This window comes from Sciurus vulgaris, assembly GCF_902686455.1.
Source record: "Sciurus vulgaris genome assembly, chromosome: 6".
Taxonomy (NCBI): domain Eukaryota; kingdom Metazoa; phylum Chordata; class Mammalia; order Rodentia; family Sciuridae; genus Sciurus; species Sciurus vulgaris.
Window position 1 is genome coordinate 86,112,586 of NC_136466.1, and position 21,804 is coordinate 86,134,389.

The 21,804-nt window shown below is 34.8% G+C and overlaps 1 protein-coding gene across 2 annotated transcripts in view; it reads right to left on the bottom strand.

Annotated features, from left to right (window-relative positions):
* The window catches only part of FAM174A (family with sequence similarity 174 member A), a gene marked incomplete at its 3' end in the record, with an annotated part of 38,247 nt that extends 21,774 nt beyond the window's left edge, over positions 1-16,473 (bottom strand). The window contains exon 1 of one of the 2 annotated variants that reach the window (XM_079145534.1): positions 15,816-16,471. In XM_079145534.1, the coding sequence (XP_079001660.1) occupies positions 15,816-16,252 (437 nt within the window). In that variant the 5' untranslated portion in view covers positions 16,253-16,471. Of the gene's footprint in view, positions 1-15,815 lie in introns of both variants that reach the window. The other variant, XM_079145535.1, reaches the window with a different exon arrangement.
* Positions 16,474-21,804: the final 5,331 nt, after the last annotated feature.

The following is a 21,804-nucleotide window of genomic DNA, read 5'->3' on the forward strand; positions in this document are numbered from 1 at the left end:
TCAAAACAGAGGAATATTTAATATTCCAGTATACTCAGGTTAATTAGAACTATGTCCTGTTCCAATAACATGTAGAAATGATAGTATCAAAATAAAAGTACTAAGGTAAGCTTGATAAAATTGTATAAAAATTGGTGCCACATAAAATAAACACAGCAAAATAAGACTTCATTTAATTTTACTACTCTATGAATGAAAAAAGTACCAATAATGTAACTTGTTACAACTTGCTGTATCCACCTGAATTGATTCACATATTTTGTTCCATTTTTTTCTTTTAATGGAACATGTGTAGGTTACATATTAAGTATGCAATAATATAAATAATAATATTCTTTAATTTACTCTATAACACATTCAAACTACACTGAAGAATATGTTAATTACACACATACATTCTTTTGTATATGGTTGGCAGGATGATAAAGCAGAGTAAACATCAAAATAAATATAAAACTACTGATATAGAACTTTTGTCTTGACTATTTTTCCATAAAAGTGACCAATAATGAATTTGATCAGTTATTGACCAAGAAATAATTTTAAACTACAATTTTTGCCATAGTAACATAATAAGTTAGTAAGCTACAATTTTGGTTGTCCATGATTTTCATCAAAAAGTCCAATTTGATTAGACACAAGATGAATAGTAAAAGTTCTTTTTGTTATTTTGACATCTCTCTGTTTCAAACCTTATTCTCATAACTCAATCCATCAGTTCTCAACTTAAGTACTTCAGGAAGCAAACCCTTCAAAGGATTAGAGCATTTTATGGGCTGATCTTTGCCCAGCAAAACTTCACGTTGAGGTCCTAACTCCCAGGACTGGAAAATGTGATCTTTAGATCATATTTTAAAGATAGGGTCTTTACAGAAGTAATCAAGTTAAACTTGGGCCATTAAGGTGAATTTAAATGTATTATGTCTGGTATTCTTATTAAAAAGGAAATTTGAAAACTATATGAATACAAGATGAATGGCATGTGAGCTTGAAGACAGTCATCTACAAGCCAAGGAAAAAGGCCTGGAAGAGATCCTTCACTCAACGGCCCTCTGTTTAAGCAAAAGAAGTTTAACCCCATTTGTAGGACTTTCTTATAGCAGCTCCAAAACATTAATACAGCATGCAAGAGATTTATTTATTATGAAAGGCATGTGAAGGATAGAGGGAACTAGAGAAGGTCAGGAGATATTATAGCAGATGATGCAGGTTTGAGACCTGTGAAAGACAGTGGAAAGGACGGATAACTGGGTAGCAAGATTTGCAGCTTGCAGTGCACTTCTGAAAGAATTTTGATCAGGTCAATGGTGTGTCTACAACCAAAGACTACCCATTAGCTGTCCCCTGTCAGTCAGGATAGCCAGACTTTTCTGCACTTAGTCACTGACTGGGAAGAAGCCTAGGAATTATGATCCTGGCACTGATGCTGCAGTGGATTAAAAACTGCAACAGGTGGAGGCTGTCAGTCAAGCATGCTTCCTGCAGTAGGTTATCCTAAAGTAGGTAGGATTAATATATTTCCGTGGCTACCACAATCACTAGGCCCTATTGAGTATACTTCCTGAGAATCACTGAAATTATTTTATGTTGCTTCATCATATCATTGTGATCATCTTTCTATCAAAACAGCATCCTAATTTACTACTTCCATCAACTCTGGCTACAGACTAAATTGCCCTTTATATCCTCAAACCTTCAATGAGTTCCCATGACTCAACATTCAGTAATGAGTCTGTAATAGGACCTTAAAAAGATGAGCACAGGCTGGCTCATATTAACAGCTCTAGCTCCACTTTGGTCTTCATTCCACATTCCACTTCACTTTCCATAGCCAGTCACACAGCCTTCTGTCTATCCTTATGGTGGTCATACTTTCTCTGTCATTGTACTGACAGTTTTTACACTGACATTACTGCTATATTAATGCTCATTTATTTAGCTTTCAGCTCAAGTGTCATTAACTTAGGGAAATCTTCTCTGATCTATCTAGCTAGGTCAAAAACGCCTCCATAGTATGAATGCAAAGTACTCATCAATGGTGCACTTGTGCATTTATTTAAGTCATTATTTGTCTTCTCTACCAGACCATTAGTTTCATGGGAATAGGAGTTCTATCTGTTCTTGCTCACCACTATACCTATAGTACACAGGTTCTGCCATAAACACTTAATAAATACCTGTTAAGTAAACTGACCGAAATATGTGGATTAATAATATATCTTGCATTTTCTTTCTATAGCAAAAACGTTTACAATTTTACATGGAAATCATCACCTCTGGGATAAGAGAAGCCTATAAGAACATTCTCTTCCAAATAGACTACAGAAAAAGAAGTTAGCCAATTTTCAAATCTTAATATGGATCTCAGGAGGCAGTAGCCTTGCATATCAAAACAAAACTGTACTAAAATATTTAAATATATCAAATACGTACTCACTGTAGGACCTTTATGATCTCATTTAGGTATATCTTAAGTGATTGCCATACTCTACTCAAATTAGAACCATTAATAATTAGCTTGTATCCTGTGCTAGGGAGCTTCATTTTTATCTTTTGATATGTGGATTTTCCATATTAAAACACACCGGTATCCTGTACTCTACATAATGGTTATGTATCCTTTCAAAAGTCAAACAGGATTTTAAATTTTCTTTTAAAAAATTCTCTGCATTCTATCTGGAACAATTTCCAATGCTAGAGATATTTTTGCCTTCCTATACAGAATAAAATGAGTGTTCTAATCATTTTAACCTCAAGACCATGATGCTTGATCTACTGACATACAGCAATAATGTTCCTGGCAGGGGGTGAAGATATGTGTGACTCCATAATGAAGTTCTCAGACTATTGTCCTTTTGAAATTTTTTAGTTTCTTTACACAATTTTTTTGGGGTCCTGTGTATTGGCCTGATAGTTGCCAAGTTTAGAACCTATTACAACTTTGATGAAGTACATCATTAAGTTAAATATTGTCCCCCAAAAGTATCTTGCCACTGCTTTTCTCCAGAAAAATGTTCACTGCTAACATCCATAGGTTAACAAAGGAAAGATCAAAAGCATGTTCATCTATGTTTAGGACACTGCAATGTTACTTTCTCTCCAAGACACCTTTTTCACCTAGCTCCTTGTAATTCAGTCCATATAATCAGTTCCTGAACTTAGATTTGTCTCATTTGATGATAACCTGGTCAGTAACCCCAGGTGAAGTAAGCTGTAAGTTAATCTCATATTGTCATAATGTCATAAAGTTGGCTTTAAAGAGCCTGGTATGAAATGAATAACAAATCATTTCCTTGTCATTTCTCCTCTTTATCTTTACATGGATTTCCTAATTTTTTCTTTTACTCCACAAAGTTTAGAATGTGTAGATAATTCTTCTGAGTTTCATTTCTAAAAGTTCAGTATGAATTTTTTTTTCTATTCAACTTTAAAGTCCTATCTATAGAGAAGCACTCCCAGATTTCATCCCCCTTGGACTCTAAATAGCACTATGGCAAACCCCATTAGTTTTCTCCTACAATCTTCTTTTTTATGCTACTCTCCACTTTATCTCAAGTCCTGTCAGATCTACTTTATTGCTGATTGTATTTTGGAGATCAGACACCACACAGATGTGTGTGTTTTATGTGTGTATTATATAATGTATATAATATATATATATATAATATTACATATAAATAGAGGTTTGAAATGTGTCCATGTATTTATGCAACATAATTCTATGTATATATTTCAAATGAAACCTGTTTTATAAATGCCTAAAATTAAAGTATAAAAAGGTAATAATGAAAGCCATGTTTTAAAATAATATTTTGTTTTAAAATATGTGAAGGTATTAGAAAACAAAAAAACATGTAAAATATACATTTGTAATTCTAGACACAAAATAATCTCAGTAATAACTAAGGTTTACTGTAAGTTGCCATATGCCAGGCATTGAGCAAAGCAGCTTATAATCATTACCTTTTTATAATCCTTGCAACAAGTTTTTAGGAAAGTACCCTCATTTTATGGAGAAAAAGACAGAATTTGGAGAAAACCAAATATGGGTCTATAAATTGTAGTGCTAGGATTCATATGCAAGTAATTTCACTATCTGGTTTGAGTTTTAAATCATTAAGATACAGTGATTTCATGATAAAGTAATATTAACCAAGGTCACAAAATTAATTGACAAACATTTTTATGATCTTCAGTATGATTTCACATTGTACCAGACTGAATATTTTTTTAGTTAAAATATATTTCTGGTTCATCCTTCTGTTGTTAAAAGTAATGACTTGACACCCATTTGCATTAACAAGTACAATTATGTTGTTCTCATTAGTCCATCTCTTAGTTTTGGTCACTGTAATAGAAAGTGCTTTTTGTTTAGAGTCAACTGTGTTATGGCTTACAGAACCATGATTTTGTTAGAAAGCAATAAAGTCTAACCCTAAGGAGTATATAATGACTATAACAATTGGTATAAACCAATCATAACAATATTATTTTTATTTTGCCAGTCATAATCTAGGAGCGAGGAAATGAAGCAGCTCAGTCAAATTAGGTAGTAGGGAATGTCTCTGGTGAATTTTCTAGGAAATACTTTTATCCCTGATTTAAGAAAAACACAACAGGAAGAAAAGGCATCCTTTCAGTACCCAGGCCCCCTTCCCTCCATCCTGTATGAGACAGTATTGTGTGGGAATGTAATATTTAGAGTTTATGTAGCCCTAGCAAAGAGAGACAGAGATGAAAAAATTCAGAATTCTTCATTATCTCCTATGGCTATGAACCAAATCATCAAACTATTCACATTCATGATAAGAAAACAACAATAAAATGTGTGTTTGGTAATTACTCACTTTTAATGTGTATTCTAGTTCTTAAAGCTAAAAACCTCCTGATCAGAGGAGATCATTTAGCATCTTAACTTCTGAGTAGGATTGCCACTTCATATTACCTACCTGTATATTCCTACAATGAATCTTTCATGTAGGTTCTATTAGCATGCCCTCCGCTCTGAATAAACTGATGACATGTTTTCTTAGCGTTTTCAAACAGGCCACAGACTGTTCACAGTTTTATTTCACACTTGCTTTTTCAGCTGAGCACTGTCGTCCCCATAACATCTAGATCATCAAGTCTCTTTTTAAAAATATTTTTAGTTGTAGATGGACACAATAACTTTATTTTATTTATTTATTTTTATGTGGTACTGAGGATTGAACCCAGTGACTCACATATGCTAGGCAAATACCCTACCACTGAGCCACAACCCCAGCCCCATCAAATCTTTTTCATCATATTTTCTCCTCAGAAATTTAAAAGTCCAAAGAAAAGCCATCACTCCTAGCACACTGTGCTCCTCAGAGTCCTGGGTTTCAGTGGAGGTATGGCCAATCACTGCAGTGTTATGTTCAACTAGTTTATACAGAGGAACCCTCCCACTAAAAAATGTAAATATATAAAATATTAGAACAATGCAAACAACATACTACTATGGTATCTGTTAGGTCCTCCGGTCCTACTCCTTCCAGAGAAAAACTGCTCTACCTATAAACTTTTCTGAATGAAAGGCATTGTTTAATCATGTTTTCTACCATGCAAAATCACCTACTCTCATCCAAAAGTAATATGATCTTAATATAAGCATCTTTTCTAAAACAGGATTGTCAATCTCCAGACTGGATTGTGACCTATGCTAAGGCCCGAACTACAAAGATAAGATAGACCAATCAGAATACATGCTTTATGAAGTCAGTATAGGAGAAAATGCACCCACATATATGAGGCAGTTTGACTGAGTCTTGAAGATTAAAGGATTCATGAAGATACTGCAAATTATCGTGAAAGAAATGATAGGTCATAGAAAGTTAAGTTAAAAGACAGCAAAATATGGAGAAGTCAGAAGCTGTGGAGTAGAAAGAAATATACATAGTGAGTAATTTCAATGGTCAAAAGCAAGAAATAAAAAAACCTAGTAATCTAAGAACAAATAAACTTTGTTGATTTTCCATGGCAGCATCATTTTTTAAAAACTAGGATACTTTTATAATGGGAATCAATTCATATCTGTATAATCTACATAATTTGCAAGAAAATGTGGGGAAGTGAGGTCAATGAAACTAACTTCAAAAGCATAATTAATTGTGCATTTTCAGTTACAGTAAGAATTTGTTTTACTGTTTTATAAGATGCAAATTCATTTCAGTTATAAAGGGGGGAAAAAAGGGGCTGGGGTTGTAGCTTAGTGGTAGAGTGCTTGCCCCTCATGTGTGAGGCACTGGGTTCCATCCTTAATATCACATAAAAATAAAGGTATCATGTCCATCTACAACTAAAAAAAAATAAATACTTTAAAAAAGAGAAAAAAATGTAATAGATCAATTACTTTAAGACCTGTTATTCAAGTCTCTGAATAAAACAGAAGGAATTCCCAAATAGAATTCAAACTCTAGGTTCTACCGGATTTTGTGCATTTTTCCAGGTATTATGATCTTCTGGTGTATGGATTCATATGGTATCATTACTAGTGCTCACTGCACAGGGATCTTCCCCTACCCCACCCCAAATATATATGCCTAACTCCCAGCTTTCATAATGTTAGGCTAATATATTCTTTTGATAAATAAAACATAAATAGAAATAAATGCCATTTCTCTGCTGAGGCAGTCAAAAGCTCCTGTGCATTCTCTTGTCTCTGTCACCAAGTTCTGACAACTCTGGAGGACTTAAGTTGAAATAGCAAAATCATAAAATGCAAGGTAGCTACCTTGCTGAGTTAGCACACGTAAGACAACTACCCTGGATGATAGTGAAAAACTGAAGATGAAATTTCATAAGGAAGAACCTTATCCCATAAGATGCTATGGGACTTTGATGCTATGGGACTTTGCTGCCCAAGAAAAAGATCTAGAATGATAGACTTATTCAGTATTATTCTGTTCAATAGTGTAGTTAATTAGTGATGCAGTAATTGAACCTTTGAAATGCAGCCAATGCACCTAATCGACTGGAATTTTAAATTTTATTTCCTTTTAGTTAAGTTTTTGAACAGTCACAGGTAGCTACTGCTATTATATTGGATAGTATGGTCATAAAAAATTAGAAGCAAAAACACATCATGATCATATATACATATAAGGAATATTATCTATTCAGTATGGAAGACAAATTGAAGGAGAGATATATTTGTAATGAAGAAAGAAGAATATTATCTATTACAGTAAACTAGTGAAGTGAGCATAGTGTCATTCAGAAAGTGGTGATATGCTAAAAAATATTTAAAAATTGAAACTGGATGATTGGATGTGAATAGTAACTAAAGAGAAAGATTTGGGGTGGCTTAGGTTTCTAGCTTGAGAAACTGTAGAAATAACATCATTCACCCAATAAAAGTACTGCAGCAAGAGTTGTTAAAGGTTAAAAATGACAGTTCCAAAGTTGAGCTTTAGGAGACTGTATCACCTCTCTCATAATGAGTTAGCTGACTAAACAAGTCTATAACTCAGACAGCAATTAAACAGGTTAGAGGTAGAAAACAAAGAAATGAATGGATGGATGAATCACCCAAAGAACACTGACAGACAAAGCACAAGGGGTTAAGGAAAGGGTCCAGACATCACTGAAATGTCAGAGTTAAAATCATTTTTTCCCACAAACATTCAGTGAATACCTTCATATTCCAACAGCTGATCAGGGCCTGGAAGGACCAAAGGTGAATAAGATATAGGCCCTGTTCTCTAGGACAGGAGAGTTGTAGGAGAGTTCTAAAAGTAGAAAAAATAGTACATAGATGAGGCAATTCATTGAGAAGCAAGAGACTAAAGAGGTAAGAAGAAAATCAGAAGATGAGTCACAGAAGCCAAAGAAAAACCAGTGTATTGATTGCTACAGAACAGAAGGGAAATATCTGTAGAATGGAGACAATGTGGTTATTAATTACCTTCTGAAAGGACAATTTTAGAGTGATGCAATTAGAAGCTTGACTGCAACAAGAACAGAAGAGAATGCAAGGTATAGAAATAGGAACACTTTATTAGAGAATCTCTCTCCAGTCTTGCCCATTTTTTTTTTTAACCACATCAGGAGCTTTATTTAGAGTCCCTTTTCATATCTTTTTAGGTTTCTTACTTTCTTATACTTTCAAATTTCCTCCTCTATTGGCTCTGTCCCCACTACTGGCATTTCAAGATAATTGGATATTCCTTCTTAAACAGGTAATTTTTTATATCTCTAATTCAAACTTGTCTCTGCCTACAGATTTAAGATTACTAAGAATGACCAAAATCCAAGCAGTATAGGTCAACAGAAAGTAGAAAAGTAGATTCAGTTACAGGATTAGCTTATAGATGACTCATAATGATTACAAAGACCACAGTCTTGGGCTGGAGTTATAGCTCAGTGGTAGAGTACTTGCCTAGAACAAGTGAGGCACTGGGTTCAAATCTCAAATGCAGTCTGTAAAAATAAAAAATAAAAAAATTAGAAATAAATAAATAAATAAAAGGCTACATGAAGGAATCCTAAAACAAATATTCAAACTATGCAGGATGGGTGTATGCATACAAGTAAATTCATACTTCTTTAACACTGTAGGCACAATAAAATGTTTAAGATATTGAAAAAAAATAAAGGTATTCTGTGCATCTATATCTAAAAATTTTTTTTAAAAAGACTTCAGTCTTTTAGACAAATATAATAGTTCTGTTATAATGTTAAATGGCTTTTTAAATGGCCTTATCTACAGGAATTAGATTTTAGAAAAACTACCTTCAACCACCTTAGTCTTTTGTTGTCATATACTGACAAATTGAATTTATAATCACCAAAAGCAATGATGCTCCACCACTGGATTAAGTGCTATTTGAGGTCAAACATGACTTGTGTTGTTATATCCAGGAAAGTTTGAGAGGTACAACAGTCATTCCAAAGTACCAAGAACTGAGATGCATGGGTTTAAAGGTGGTTCATATGATTACTTGTCTGCCACTTGTTTACATAATTCACAATCAGCGTCATCCTTAAAAAACCTCCTAGTGAGTATGTTGTATGGTCACTGATATGTTGATACAAAGTTCCCCTCAGCTCTTGAGGTCAACTAGGCAGAGTCCAGGGGAACACTGTCTCATATTTATATCATATGGCTGTCTATTTCTATGTGTCATAATATGAAAAAGGTTGGAAAGCACACTTCTGGTTTAACATCCCCAACAAACTAAAACCTCTTTACTTTTACCTCTCAAAACTGCACACATAACAGATATTGCTTAAACACAGAAAATCCTATTATCACATATGTAAAGACAGAGAAAAAAGATTGTTTTAGGAGTACTCCAAAAAGCTTTAGTTATATCTGTATCACAGAAAAAGGAAAAGATATGTAGACAAAAATCAAAAACAAGGAGAAAAATAATAATCATTACTACCAAAATGCACTGAGGAGTTATTATACGTCAGAAACTATGATAAGTACTTTATATAGATCTTTGAAACAATCCTTCCAGGTAGATATTTTCTGTTTCACAAAATGTGAGCTGAGCCTTAGAGATGGCATGTAACTAGTGTGTGAAGCTTGGATTAGACCTCAGGGATGTTGATCCCCCCACCCCCACACACACCTGTCAGGATACACTGAAATAGGATCAGGGTAGGATAAGGGAACAGAAGTCAGTAGAAGAAAACAATTTAAAAGAATGAAACGATCATGAGCAACAAATCTCACTAAACTATAGAAAATAAACCCACTTTCTGTACATAGTTCTTGATAAGACTGCTGGGCTTTGAAGAAAGTTCAAAGATTCTTCTTCCCCCTAAATTATCTCCATCTATAATAGGAGGGGTGAATGATCTTAATGGGTCAAACTGCAGGATACTTTTTGAGCCAGTCCCAAAGACTGGCACTTTAAGTTGTTGGGTTACAAAGGAAGGATCAAGAAGCATGGAATACAAAATAATTCATGTTCATTCCCAAAGCCCAGAGCAATGAACACCCTTTATTTTGGTGACCGTATCTACTTTCTTACAATATCTCCTTATTTTTTTACTGGTATTATTCTCCTACAATAAACATCATCTGATGAGATGACAATTAGAACTATTACCAGCCTTGCTATAGGAAAGTGAAATTTTTTTTATCCGTCCTTGGAATATGATTCCTGAACCAAGGAACAATCAATTAATCAATACCTAAAAATTATTGCACACCCATACAATGGAATGTTCCTGCTAAGAGACCTCTGCATTGTGTTGGCTTCGTGTTTTCTAAGCTTCCTTGATTTCTGCCTGTTCCCCAAACTGTATTCTTCAGTTTTTCTTTGACTTTTTATAAATCTCAAAATTCTTCCAGTAAATTCCCTTAAGTTAGCTAGAATTTTTTTCACTTATTTATTCAAAACAATAATTGATGCATTAGTAATATATTCTTTCTTTAATATTAGAAGAAAGCATGAAAAGAAGTTTACACAGGAGGGGAAGCATGAGGGATATATCTGGTGAAAAACCTAATAAATAACCAGTTTTCTCTACCTGAGACTATTTCTTCAGTCTAACCACAACTACTTCATTCATTAAATGTTTGAGTATATAAATAGTATACTTCAAACTGTATACAAAAGTAAAATAGTCTCTTCCCTCAAGTTTTTCTTAGTATTTTCTAGTACCTTCAGGGATCATCACCTCACACTGATGATCCCTGACATACTTAACTGCCATATCACTGACACCATCAATGGTCATCTGTATGACATTTTGTCAGTTGACCACAGAGCCAACTTAACACAACAATATTTTAAGCACATGCATAAAAATTTTTGGAAGGTAAGCTTCATCTCAGCAAAGAACACCAAGTCCTTGACAAACCCGTTCTTCCTAAATACATATCTAAGCCCCTGGGTATATCCAATACATATTGCTAGGCTGCATAAATGAGGGAGAACCAGGACAATCTGCTTGGCAGGAAAATTCCTCTTTTCAAGGATACACAAACAACTAGAATAGATGCTTCATAAATGCAAAGACTTTCCCATCTTATGCACAACTAATTCTTGCCACAGGACCTGGTATTGACACATAATATTTTCTAAATCAAAAGCACTATATACACAAACGGCTAAGCAGACAAAGTATTCCATTTTCGCCCAAACTGAAAAATTTCTGTCAATAACATGATTTTACAAGAATTGTTGAAATCACATCTTCTGGAAAAAAATTAAATCCTTAACTCATACTCTTAAGTATCTAGATGGGAGAGAGGTGGTTACCATTTCCACAGACATAATTTATTAGTGTCTGGTTTCAGAAAGAATTAAAGTAAAACATACGTATGATTAGATAACAGAGGTTGCTTAAATGCCACCATTCCTGATTATATTTAGCAATTAGGAAAATCTTTGAATGAGGGGAGGAGTGTAAAGGGTTGAGACAGAATGAGAAACCATTTCATCTTGGCACAGACACAATAACCAATAAATATTTAAGTTGAATTACTTTTATAAAACAATAAAAAGTGGAGATTTATCATTTGTTATTCAACAAAACTCAAATATTTTAAACAGAAATGTACTGGACATACAATATCCATTTTATTTTTTTCATAAATTAGACATTTTTACATATAGTATGACTTTAAATCAGTTACTTTCATCACAAGAAGAAGTCCAGTAGTTGAACTTAAGTTCAGGAAGAGCTGGGTTTGGGCAAGTTCTAGGGCAATCTCCTGGATAAATGGTTTAAACTTGCTCAGCATCAGTTTTCTCAAGAAGGTATTACCCACTTTGAAAGTTTTTGCAAGAAATAAATTGAAAAATTCACATAAAATATATAGCATTATATGAGAGAGAAATTAACAATAACAATTTGCTATTAAGATGGACAGTAAATACTCAAAAATAATGTTTCAAAGTTTCTTTGAAAGAAACCTAATTTTGTGCTTTCATTTACAGGCTTGGGTAATCACTCAAATTAAATAGTTTGTTTCCTATAAGTATTGAGGGGACCTGCATTATTATTAGTAGTTTTTATAATTTAATTTTTAATTGGCATATAATAAAGTATACATGGGTGCAGTGTGATGATTTAATATAAATATTCACTGTGTAATGATCAAATCAAAGGATTAGTATTTCTCCTTATCATTTTTTTGCATTTGGAACTGTCACACTTCTCTCTTCCAGTTTTTCATAAAACACATATTAAACTGTTGTAACCTACATAGTCACCCTACTATGCTGTGTAATACTAGAACTTATTCCTCCTATCTGTGTTTTGGAGAACATTACATTAAATGAAATAAGCCAGACACAAAAGACAAATAGGGTATGTTCTGACATTTGTGGAAGTTAAAAATGTTAATCTCAAAAAAAAAAAAAAAAGAAGGAGAAAGAAAAAAAAGTAGAATCAAGATCAATACAGGCTGGGAAGGAGATAGGGAGGTAGAATGGAGAAAGATTATATGAGGAGGTCCTATGATTCTGTGATTTAATGCCCTGTTATTATATTTTTATAGTCTATATGATTGATAAATGACTCTGCTGCTCCAGTATGTAAGTACCATGGAGGCAGAAATCTTGTCCCCCACCCCAACCACCAATGATATCTCCAGTGCCCAGTAGTAGGCAGCTGAATAAACACTGATTGCCAGAATGAAGGCTACGAATGCTAAATTTCACATGCATCTACACCACATCAAATAGCCTTTCATCCTCATTTCATAAGAAGGAGTTCTGAAACTGGAGAGGTTAAGTGACTTTTGAAAAAAGATTACAGAGGTGGAAAAATGGAAGAGTTGGAATCTCAACATTGTTCTCCTTCCAATACGCCATAACAAAGCAAAAGAGAAAAAGTAACAGTGACATGGTATGAAAAGAGAAATGATTCTCTACTTTTACAGAATGGACAATTTTTACATACTCATACCAGAAATTGCTTTTATATAATCAACATACATACTCAAAAATAGTAACAGTGCTCTAAAGTTCTTTTAGCCTTATACAATTTTATACATTTTATATATTTTTATATTTTTACTGTAAGAATCATTCACAAAAAGGAAAGAACTCTAAGTATTGAGATCTTCATATTTCTTCTATCACTAAGCAGCAATTATCTCTAAATTTTTAATTTTCACAATCTAACTATACAGTAATATAAAGAATTAAGAATATTAATTTGGCAACTACTTATTCAGTGTTCACTATATTTTGTTCCACAATGGGCACATAGCAAAGAATTAAACAGTCAATAAGCCTCTTTCATAGACATTATGTTTATCTTGAAAAATTTACTCTGTCCTTTCTGTGTTCCTTGCATATATTTTTTCAGTTACTATGGAAAGCAACTGATTTTTCTTCAGAATACTTCTTCAGTTAAAAATATAACTAAATTACATTCCAAGAAAATTTGGAAGTCTCAGAGTTCAATATAATAAAATTTTACAAGTAAAATATTCTCAGTGTCATCTCATAACAGTAAAGGAAGTGATGATTTTGGCATATTCTTCCCGCTTGGCACAGATAACTAATGCTGATTCGTTGTTGCACATATTTTGGAAACAAGGGCCAAAATGAGCATCCACCAAAATAAAAAGCATAATCTGGAAACAGAAAGTGTGGGCTCTGACATGCCCAGACATCGTTAGCATCAATCAAGCTTTGGACTTTAGATAGCCAACTAAATTTAGAACTTGGACTACATGAATGTGTTAAATACTGGTTGAAGAATGTAGTTTTTAATGGCCATAGTTCAGAAATTGGCTGTTCTCATACAGTATGATGTTGCATTATCCAATAAATAGAATCTGATTGAAATGACTGTATTTTTCAAGTTTTATAGCAATGAAGACAAAAAATCAATGGTGATAATCCTTTGTATTCAAGATTACAAATAAAGCCAAATTTTTAAAATTTTAGAGAATACCAAGAAAATTATCCTCCTACTTATATTATATTATAATAATTAATATATTATATTATATTATATGCACAGAGTAGCATATAAGGAGGATAATTTATATATATATCATATATTTCATACATATATATGAATTATTAGACTCAAGGTATTCTGGATCTTTATAGGAATTATTCTCATTTGTTTAATAAGAATTTCTCATTAAACAAAAATGTTATGAGAAAAATAATGTTTCAATTTTCTTTTAATATTTTGTATCAAGAATTTTGGTGATAATATGCCATTAACATCTGCTATAATGGGTATATTAACACCTTTAGTTCCTGTATGATAGAGTTGGCCTGGATTTAATCATCTTTGTTTACCAAAGGTATCTAGCTCAATAATATTACTTATACCAGGAATTTTCAAATGCTTTTAATTCCTTTACATTCTCAAAAATTATTCAGAGCTCTCAAAGGACTCTTATTTATGTGGACTGTGTTTATCAATAGTTAATGTACTAATTAAACCTGCCAACTTTTAAATACTTATTGATTTTAAATAATTAATTATAATTCACACATTTTTATAAAAAAAAATTATTGTCAAAAACGAAAACAAAAATGGTGAAAAGAATGGCAGCAATTTTTTTCCAAATTCTGTTAGTATCTGGCCTAAAATAAGAGTAGAGAGAAATAAAAATGGAGAGGAAAATAGAAAAGTGCTAGATTTTCTTATTTGCTTCTGACTTCTATCATTTGCAATGTGTTGTTTGGCTGAAGGACACAAAGAAAGTCGTTTTATATAGATATGAACTTGGAAAGGGAGGTGTGTCTTAATAGTTTTTCAGATACTAGTGGTTGTACTTTTTTTGTATTACACCAAAACTTGGCAAGAGGTAGTTTCTTAATGTTAATTGAAATGTAGAATCTGAAATAATATCAATGGTTTGTACTTTATAAAGAATGAATTATTTGGAAAATAGCTGAATACTATAGATATCAGAAGAGGTCTCAGGAAAACCACCAACTTCCCATGGTTATGTGGACCATAGAACACTGGATCCATATTCAGAAGCACTGGCACCTTCTCCAATCAGCTATTTGAGCTAAGTGATGTTCATTTTCTATTCATGATAAAAATGAATTGTATGAAAGGTAACTCTGGGTTTAGACAGTTTTAAATGTAAGATAGTATATAATTATGGGGAAAATATGAAGTAGTTTGGAAAACAATCCTGCAAACCCACCCTCTACTCTTATTTTGTACAGAAGAAAACTGCTAGACAGCATTCTCAGCTCTTGGCTGGCTCCTTCTGGTAAGATCTTGGCAGTATGTCAACTCTTCAGAGAGGAGGGTTCCAACTAATTAGGTATGATCTAATTATATAGGTCCAGATTAAGGACAATTCTAAGAAACACTGGTGATAAAGAAGAATTTCTCTTCAAAATTTTATAAAATTAAAATGTCTACGATAAGGCCCTCTACACTACTATTAATGCACTGCATTAGAACAAAGAACACAAAGACTTACAAATGGGGATCCTAACCTAAAGGAGTTTGCATCCTGACAGGCAAATTTTTGACAAGTTAGTTATATAAAAAATGCACAGAGTAGCAAAGGAGGAGTATTACAAGATAGTGTGTTCAGTGAAATTCAAGGGAATATAAGATTACTTCCACTTCAGGGAAAGGGTGTCCTTTGAGGCTGAGGCAGGCCTCAGGCAAGAGGAAGATATTTGAAGGTGGAGTATGGATTTATAACCAAAAGGAAGTAACTACTAGGCAGTTTAAAGTCCCCCAAAGGTAACACAGGCAATTAGGACTGTCAATCGCACATTCTCATGATGGTAAGAGGCCCTGTTGCTGCGGGTAAGGAAGGAGGTCACTGGTATGCCCATGTCAGGCTGCGGGGGTGCCCCATCGAGGCTTCGCCTCACCTGACTGTCCTGACCACGAAGTACACCAGCACCGCGCCGCTCACCACCATTAGCACGGTCAGAGCCCGCTGGGTCATGGGCTTGTCGCCAGGGTTGGGGCTCACTGCAAGGCCGCCACCCACTGAGCCTTCCCCGGCCTTTCCTCCGGGATCCTCCGCCGCAAGCCCCGCCCCGGGACTGCTGCCATTGCCGCCCTCTGAGCCTCGAGGCCCTGAGGCTTCAGCCAGAGAATGGCCCGGTGGCTGGGCTGCGGTGGGGCCCGGGGGCAGCGGCGGCAAGGTCCGCGGGCCAGAGACTGGAGGATTGGGGCCCGGCGCGGCCTCGGCCGCCTGCAACCACACGGCCAGCGGCCCGCTCAGCGCTGTCAGAAGCAGCAGGAGGAAGACGGATGCCAGGAGGCGGCGGAGACAGCAGCAGCAGCAGTTCAGGGCCTTCATCGTCCCCAGACCTCACTCTCACCACGCCGGAGCCCCCAGGCCCGTCAATCTGGGTCCAGGAGGGACCATGGGCTCGCTGGGGAACGAAGAGGAGGTGACTAAATCCTGGGCTGAGGTCCGGGGACAGCAGGTGGCAGAGACAGCGGCGGCTGCAGCGCCGGCAGCTGCTGCCCAGAGAACCGGAAGTTCGTACATCTCAGCAGCCACTGCTGCTAAGGACGCTTCGGTTGCTAATATGTAGGGGCGGGACGCAGACAGTGACGTCAGCCTCTCAGGGCAGAGTGCGCATGCGCCCTGACGGAAGGCAAAAGGAGACGACTCTTGAGGGTTTGCTGCTTTAACTAGTGTAGGAAAAGGGGTGATTTGGAGTGGGTAACAAGTAAGAAAGTAAACAAGTGTAAAGTGTGCATCAACTCCATGCGAAAGCCATAAAAGTTAGGAAGCGCATAATTTTAATTGCTTGGTGTAAAACTGCAAAAATACATAAAATCAGCCAGAGAAGTGTAGACTTAGTTTCTCTTGGCTTGATTAAAATTTTTCTGCAGACTTTTTTCTTTCCTCGAGACCCCAGATTTCCTTTTTTATTTCTGTTCAAAAATACAGAATTCTGAATTCTTTCTCTGCCCCTTTGAAATGCAAATCTGCTTTAAAAGCCTCCAATGTTTCAAGGACCTGGGAGTCATTCCTTTGAAATTCAAACAAGGAAGACAAGCTCTTGTCTCCCAATTTCTGTGAGAAGATGGAAGCCTAACCTAAGCAGTCTCTTTCAAGTTGGAAAACCTTCTCCTACCGGTGAAAATCTAAGGTTTCCTTTTAATTTTGGTAAGTCAATTAGCAAACAGGCGGCCTATGATTTTCCCTCCCCAGATCTAGCTGTTTGTCTCCTTTACAGAAGTCCAGCTCAGACTGAATGCTTGGCACTCTCCTTTGTTAAGCAACCTTTCTTCTCTTTGCCTTTGCAATCAATAATATGTCTTTTCAGTTTGAGCAGTTTTATCTTACAGGAAAGCATCTGACTTGAATCAGTTAATTTTTATGTTTTTAAAAATTTGTTTGACAAGCCCATTAGAGTGCCAACTTTTTGCTTAGGACTGTGCTGATTTTGAGTATTGGAGTGTGAATAAATAAGACTTGTTCCTGCGTTCATAAAGCTTAGGTTCAAGTGACAGTAACAGCAGTATTTACATTAACTGAATTCTGAAGTTTGTATTGTAAATAAGAAGTACAGGATTTACAGGGAAAACTTTTTGTAAAAGACTATTTTAAGTGAGGTGGACAGGATAGTGTCATACAGCTGCTTTCGGAGAACCAGGATGATGCAGTTGCTTCTGCCTTGTAGAACTGCCAGGAATAGGCATCTTAATGCTGGGTTGCAGTGGGAGGAAACCTATTTGTGACACACCCAAGTGTCAGCTTCCAACTGGCATTTTTCAATAATAAAGTGGCTCTTTTGATTTCCCATCTTCCATGCACAGACTATTCTATTCCAAACCATACTTGTAAGAAAGTTGGTATTTAATGCCACTCTGTGTGACCTCTTAAGGGAGTCTTACATTCAGTTCCACAAGGAAGGAGAAGTAAAGGAGAGATGGAGGAAGAAGGAAGGAAGGGGTACCTGCAGTATCTTTCCTTTCTTCCAGAATCTGATTATACCATTTTGATCTTCATCTTTATTGATGGAATTATTGTTCTCCCAGTTACTCGGGCATAACATTGGAGGGATTTATTACCTTTTACTTCCCAGCTACAGCAATCCTTGCCAGGGACATGTAAACTTCTGAACCTCAAAATCAAAATCATGCTTCAAATGTTTATAGCAAGATATAATCTAGTGTTTCTCAAAATATGACTCTCAACCATCTGAATCAGAATAAGACAAAGACTTTATTAAAATTGCAGATTCTAAGTCACTTTTCCAGAATTTCTGAGACAGAATTTTTGGAGGTATAAACATAGACCATATATGCACTACAAACAAGTTTGTGGGGGTGGTTCCATTTAAGATAAAATTTAAGCATCTTTTTCATTTCCTTCATAATTTGCATCAAGGCATTGAAATATCTTGTCCATTCCCTAACATCTTTTCAATTAATCTGTACTCTTTTGCTTCCTGCTGTGACAACTAATCATTTTTTATATTGCTAGGGCTATATACGATCCTCCTTTCTTCCCGCCCTTTATGCCTTCAGTTAAGTCTTGTATATTAATTCAGGGTAAACTTCTCAATTTCAGGTCTAACTTGAAGTTTCAAACCATAAATAAATCATAAGAATTTTCTGACATTCTCATTCCTGAATAACAATGAGAATAAGCAGGGAAATCACCTGAAAGTTATTGTATTCTTTGTAGAATACAATATGATATTGTACAATACAATATCATATTTTTAGTAAAACATCATAACATAAAGATATATACAAATCCATCATAGCAATGAGGAACAATATTCCTGGGGAAATATTGTGTTTTGTTCATGCAATATTAAAATGACAATTTGAGTCATGTGCTATCACATGTATCTATAATCTCATTGACTTGGGAGGCTTAGGAGGAAAATCACAAGTTCGAAGTCACCCTCAGCAATTTACCTATAACCTGTCTCAATATAAAAAGGACTGGAAATTTGGCTCAGTGTTTAAGAATTCAAGAATTCAAGCCTCAACACCCCCTCAAACTGTGAGCACATGTATCTATTTAAATATGTTTTCAAATACATTTATAATTGTTTATTTTTAATTTTTCTGTTAATATTGCTATACTACTCATTCATTAGCTCGATATTTAACTTACAAATGAGTTGTGTCAAGTACTAGATATTAAAAACAGGAGAAAAAATTTAGAATAAGAAACTTACATCAAATTGCTTAAATTCATCTATATACTGGGTAAAGACCAACATTTTTTGAATTTATTAAGAAATATGATACCTTAGCCAACCAATCAGTCATCTTTTATGGAAATATAATTAAAAACCACTGACCTTCTGAGTAAAACATGAATTCATCAGTCTTAATTGGATCATAATTGTGAATATTTTTAAATACCTATTATGTACCAGATATCACACTATCAACCATTAAATGATTAACTTGTTTTATCCTCAAAAATACCTCATAATTGTTCTTAGCTTATGATTGAGGAAACTGAGACACAACATAATTAATTTGGTTCTTGTGCTTAAAAATAAAACTTGATATTGAACACCAGTACTTTAGCAGCAAACATGGATTATTAACTGTTCATAAACGCTCCCATGATTTCATGCTATCTTACTGTTTCAATCAGCTGTTGCTGGAAGAAGTCTCCATAACCAATAATGGTAAAATCTCAGAATTTAATAGCAAATAAGTGTTTCTTTCTTATGTGTCTTTGGTCAAGCTGGGGTTGACTGACAAGCTGAACTTGGATGTACTTGGTTCCAGGCCACAGGTTGAGTTCAAGTTTATACCAAGTGTCTCCTCTGATATTATTTCAATGTCAGGGGGCTGTATTTGTCATGTTCTTTTCTAAGCTAAGGTCTAAACTTCCTGGGCAGAGAGGGAAAGTAGAGGGGAATATATAATGGGCATGATGAGAAGCCACTTGTGTTTGGGTACATGTACTTTAGTATTTTAAACCAATGGAAACAATAACTTACTTAAAAATCCCCTCCTAATGCTCTTGACATATATGCATCTCTTTGGTGAGAGTGCCACCTGGACACTTTTAGCTTTTAGAGAATGTTTATACTTAAATTGACAACAGAAGACAATGCAGTAACATCTTTAAGATGGTAAAAGGAAACCCAAAGCTATCAATATTGACTATAACCGTGAAAGTATCCTCCAAAAGATGACAAAATCAACATTTTCAGACAAATGAAAGCTATGGGAATTAATTTTCAATTAGATAGTATTATATGAAATAAAAAAGATGTTTTTCAGGCTGAATCGAAAGATGGGTAACTTCAGTTTTACAAGGAGAGACTAGCAAAAGAACGTGGAAAAGTTTTGTGAAAATACAAACATCTTTGTAAACCTCTTCTAATTTCTTTTAATATTAAAAGAAATAAAATGATTTGAAAAATAATGTCAGAGGGCCACATTTTGATGCAAATAAAAATTCAAAATGACAACAGCATAGAAGTACATTTTAGGAGAGGAGCAGGGAATGGTAGCATATTGCTTCCTATTTGCTGAATAATGACATGTGAAGTGTAAAGTTTGAAATGATAGGAGTGAAGTGAAAAGTGGGTTTTTTATAAATAGAATCACACTGGTTGTAAGGCCATTATGTTTGTGCACAATGAAGTGGGAAATGCGACACGTGAAGTGGAATCTGGAAATTAGGAAGCTGAAAATATTAGGAGTAAAGTTTGAAGTAATACATTATCAAAGCTAAGAGACTTATTGCTAAATTAAAAGAAAATATAGTTACACTTCAGGAACCAGTGAAAAAATAATGAAAATAAGTATATCTAAGAAAGGATGTTATAAATAACTACCAATGAGAAATTATCCTTGTCAGGCATTTCTCACAGAATGATTTTGAAAACAACATCTTTCTGATAGTAAAAATAGAACATTGACATTATTCGAAATAGACAATACAAAACTACAATACTTCTATGCCCTTCAAAATTTCCACTATTCCAATATGGTATGTGCCTGTGCATATACATGTAATCTTCCTTATACATATTATGTATTTCAAGCAACACAGTATATTAAATTGTATTCTAATATGGTACTTTATATCAGACATGTCTATTTTCTGTTTGTAAACATTAATTTTACCATGTTTGTTTACTGTGTTGGATCATTTCCCTTTAGCTCTTACACTTTTTTTTGGTACCAGGGATTGAACCCAGTGGTGATTAACCAGCAAATAACATCCACAGCCCTTTTTTATATATTATTTAGAGACAGGGTCTCACTGAATTGCTTTAGGACCTCAGTAAGTTGCTGAGGCTGGCTTTGAACTTGGGATCCTCCTGCCTCAGCCTCTGGAGCTCTGGGATTACAAATACACATCAGTGTGCTCAACACCTTTGACTTGCTATTAGATAGAATTTTATGTTATTATTTTATTTAAATTATTTTCTACATCTCTGCTATTGAATTACTTCTTACACAAATATGTGCCAGTGACCTTCTTTTAGGGTATTATATATTCAGAGTCTGTCAGTTTTAAAGATTCTTTATGAAAGTATTGTGTCAGAGTTGTGGGTTTACCTCAGTGGCCAAGCATCTGCTTTGCATATACAAACTTGGGTTCTATCCCCAGCACTGCAAAAAGAAGAAAAATGTAAGTTTTGTGTCAAAAAGCAGAAGTGAATTGAGCTAAAGCAAGTGCTAAATGGTAAATGGCTCTTACTGGCTGTAGCTGAGCAACCAACCCACAGAATAATAATTGTGGAAAGGAAACTTGATACTGCAGTCAAAGCATTAGCAAGAATAGAGGAAGATGGTGTTGGAGAAAATGGTCAATGTAGAGAAAGACAGCTCCCACTCCCTGCTATCATCCCTTAGGAGAAGGTGGGCATTGCACAGGAGAACAATAGTGAACATTCA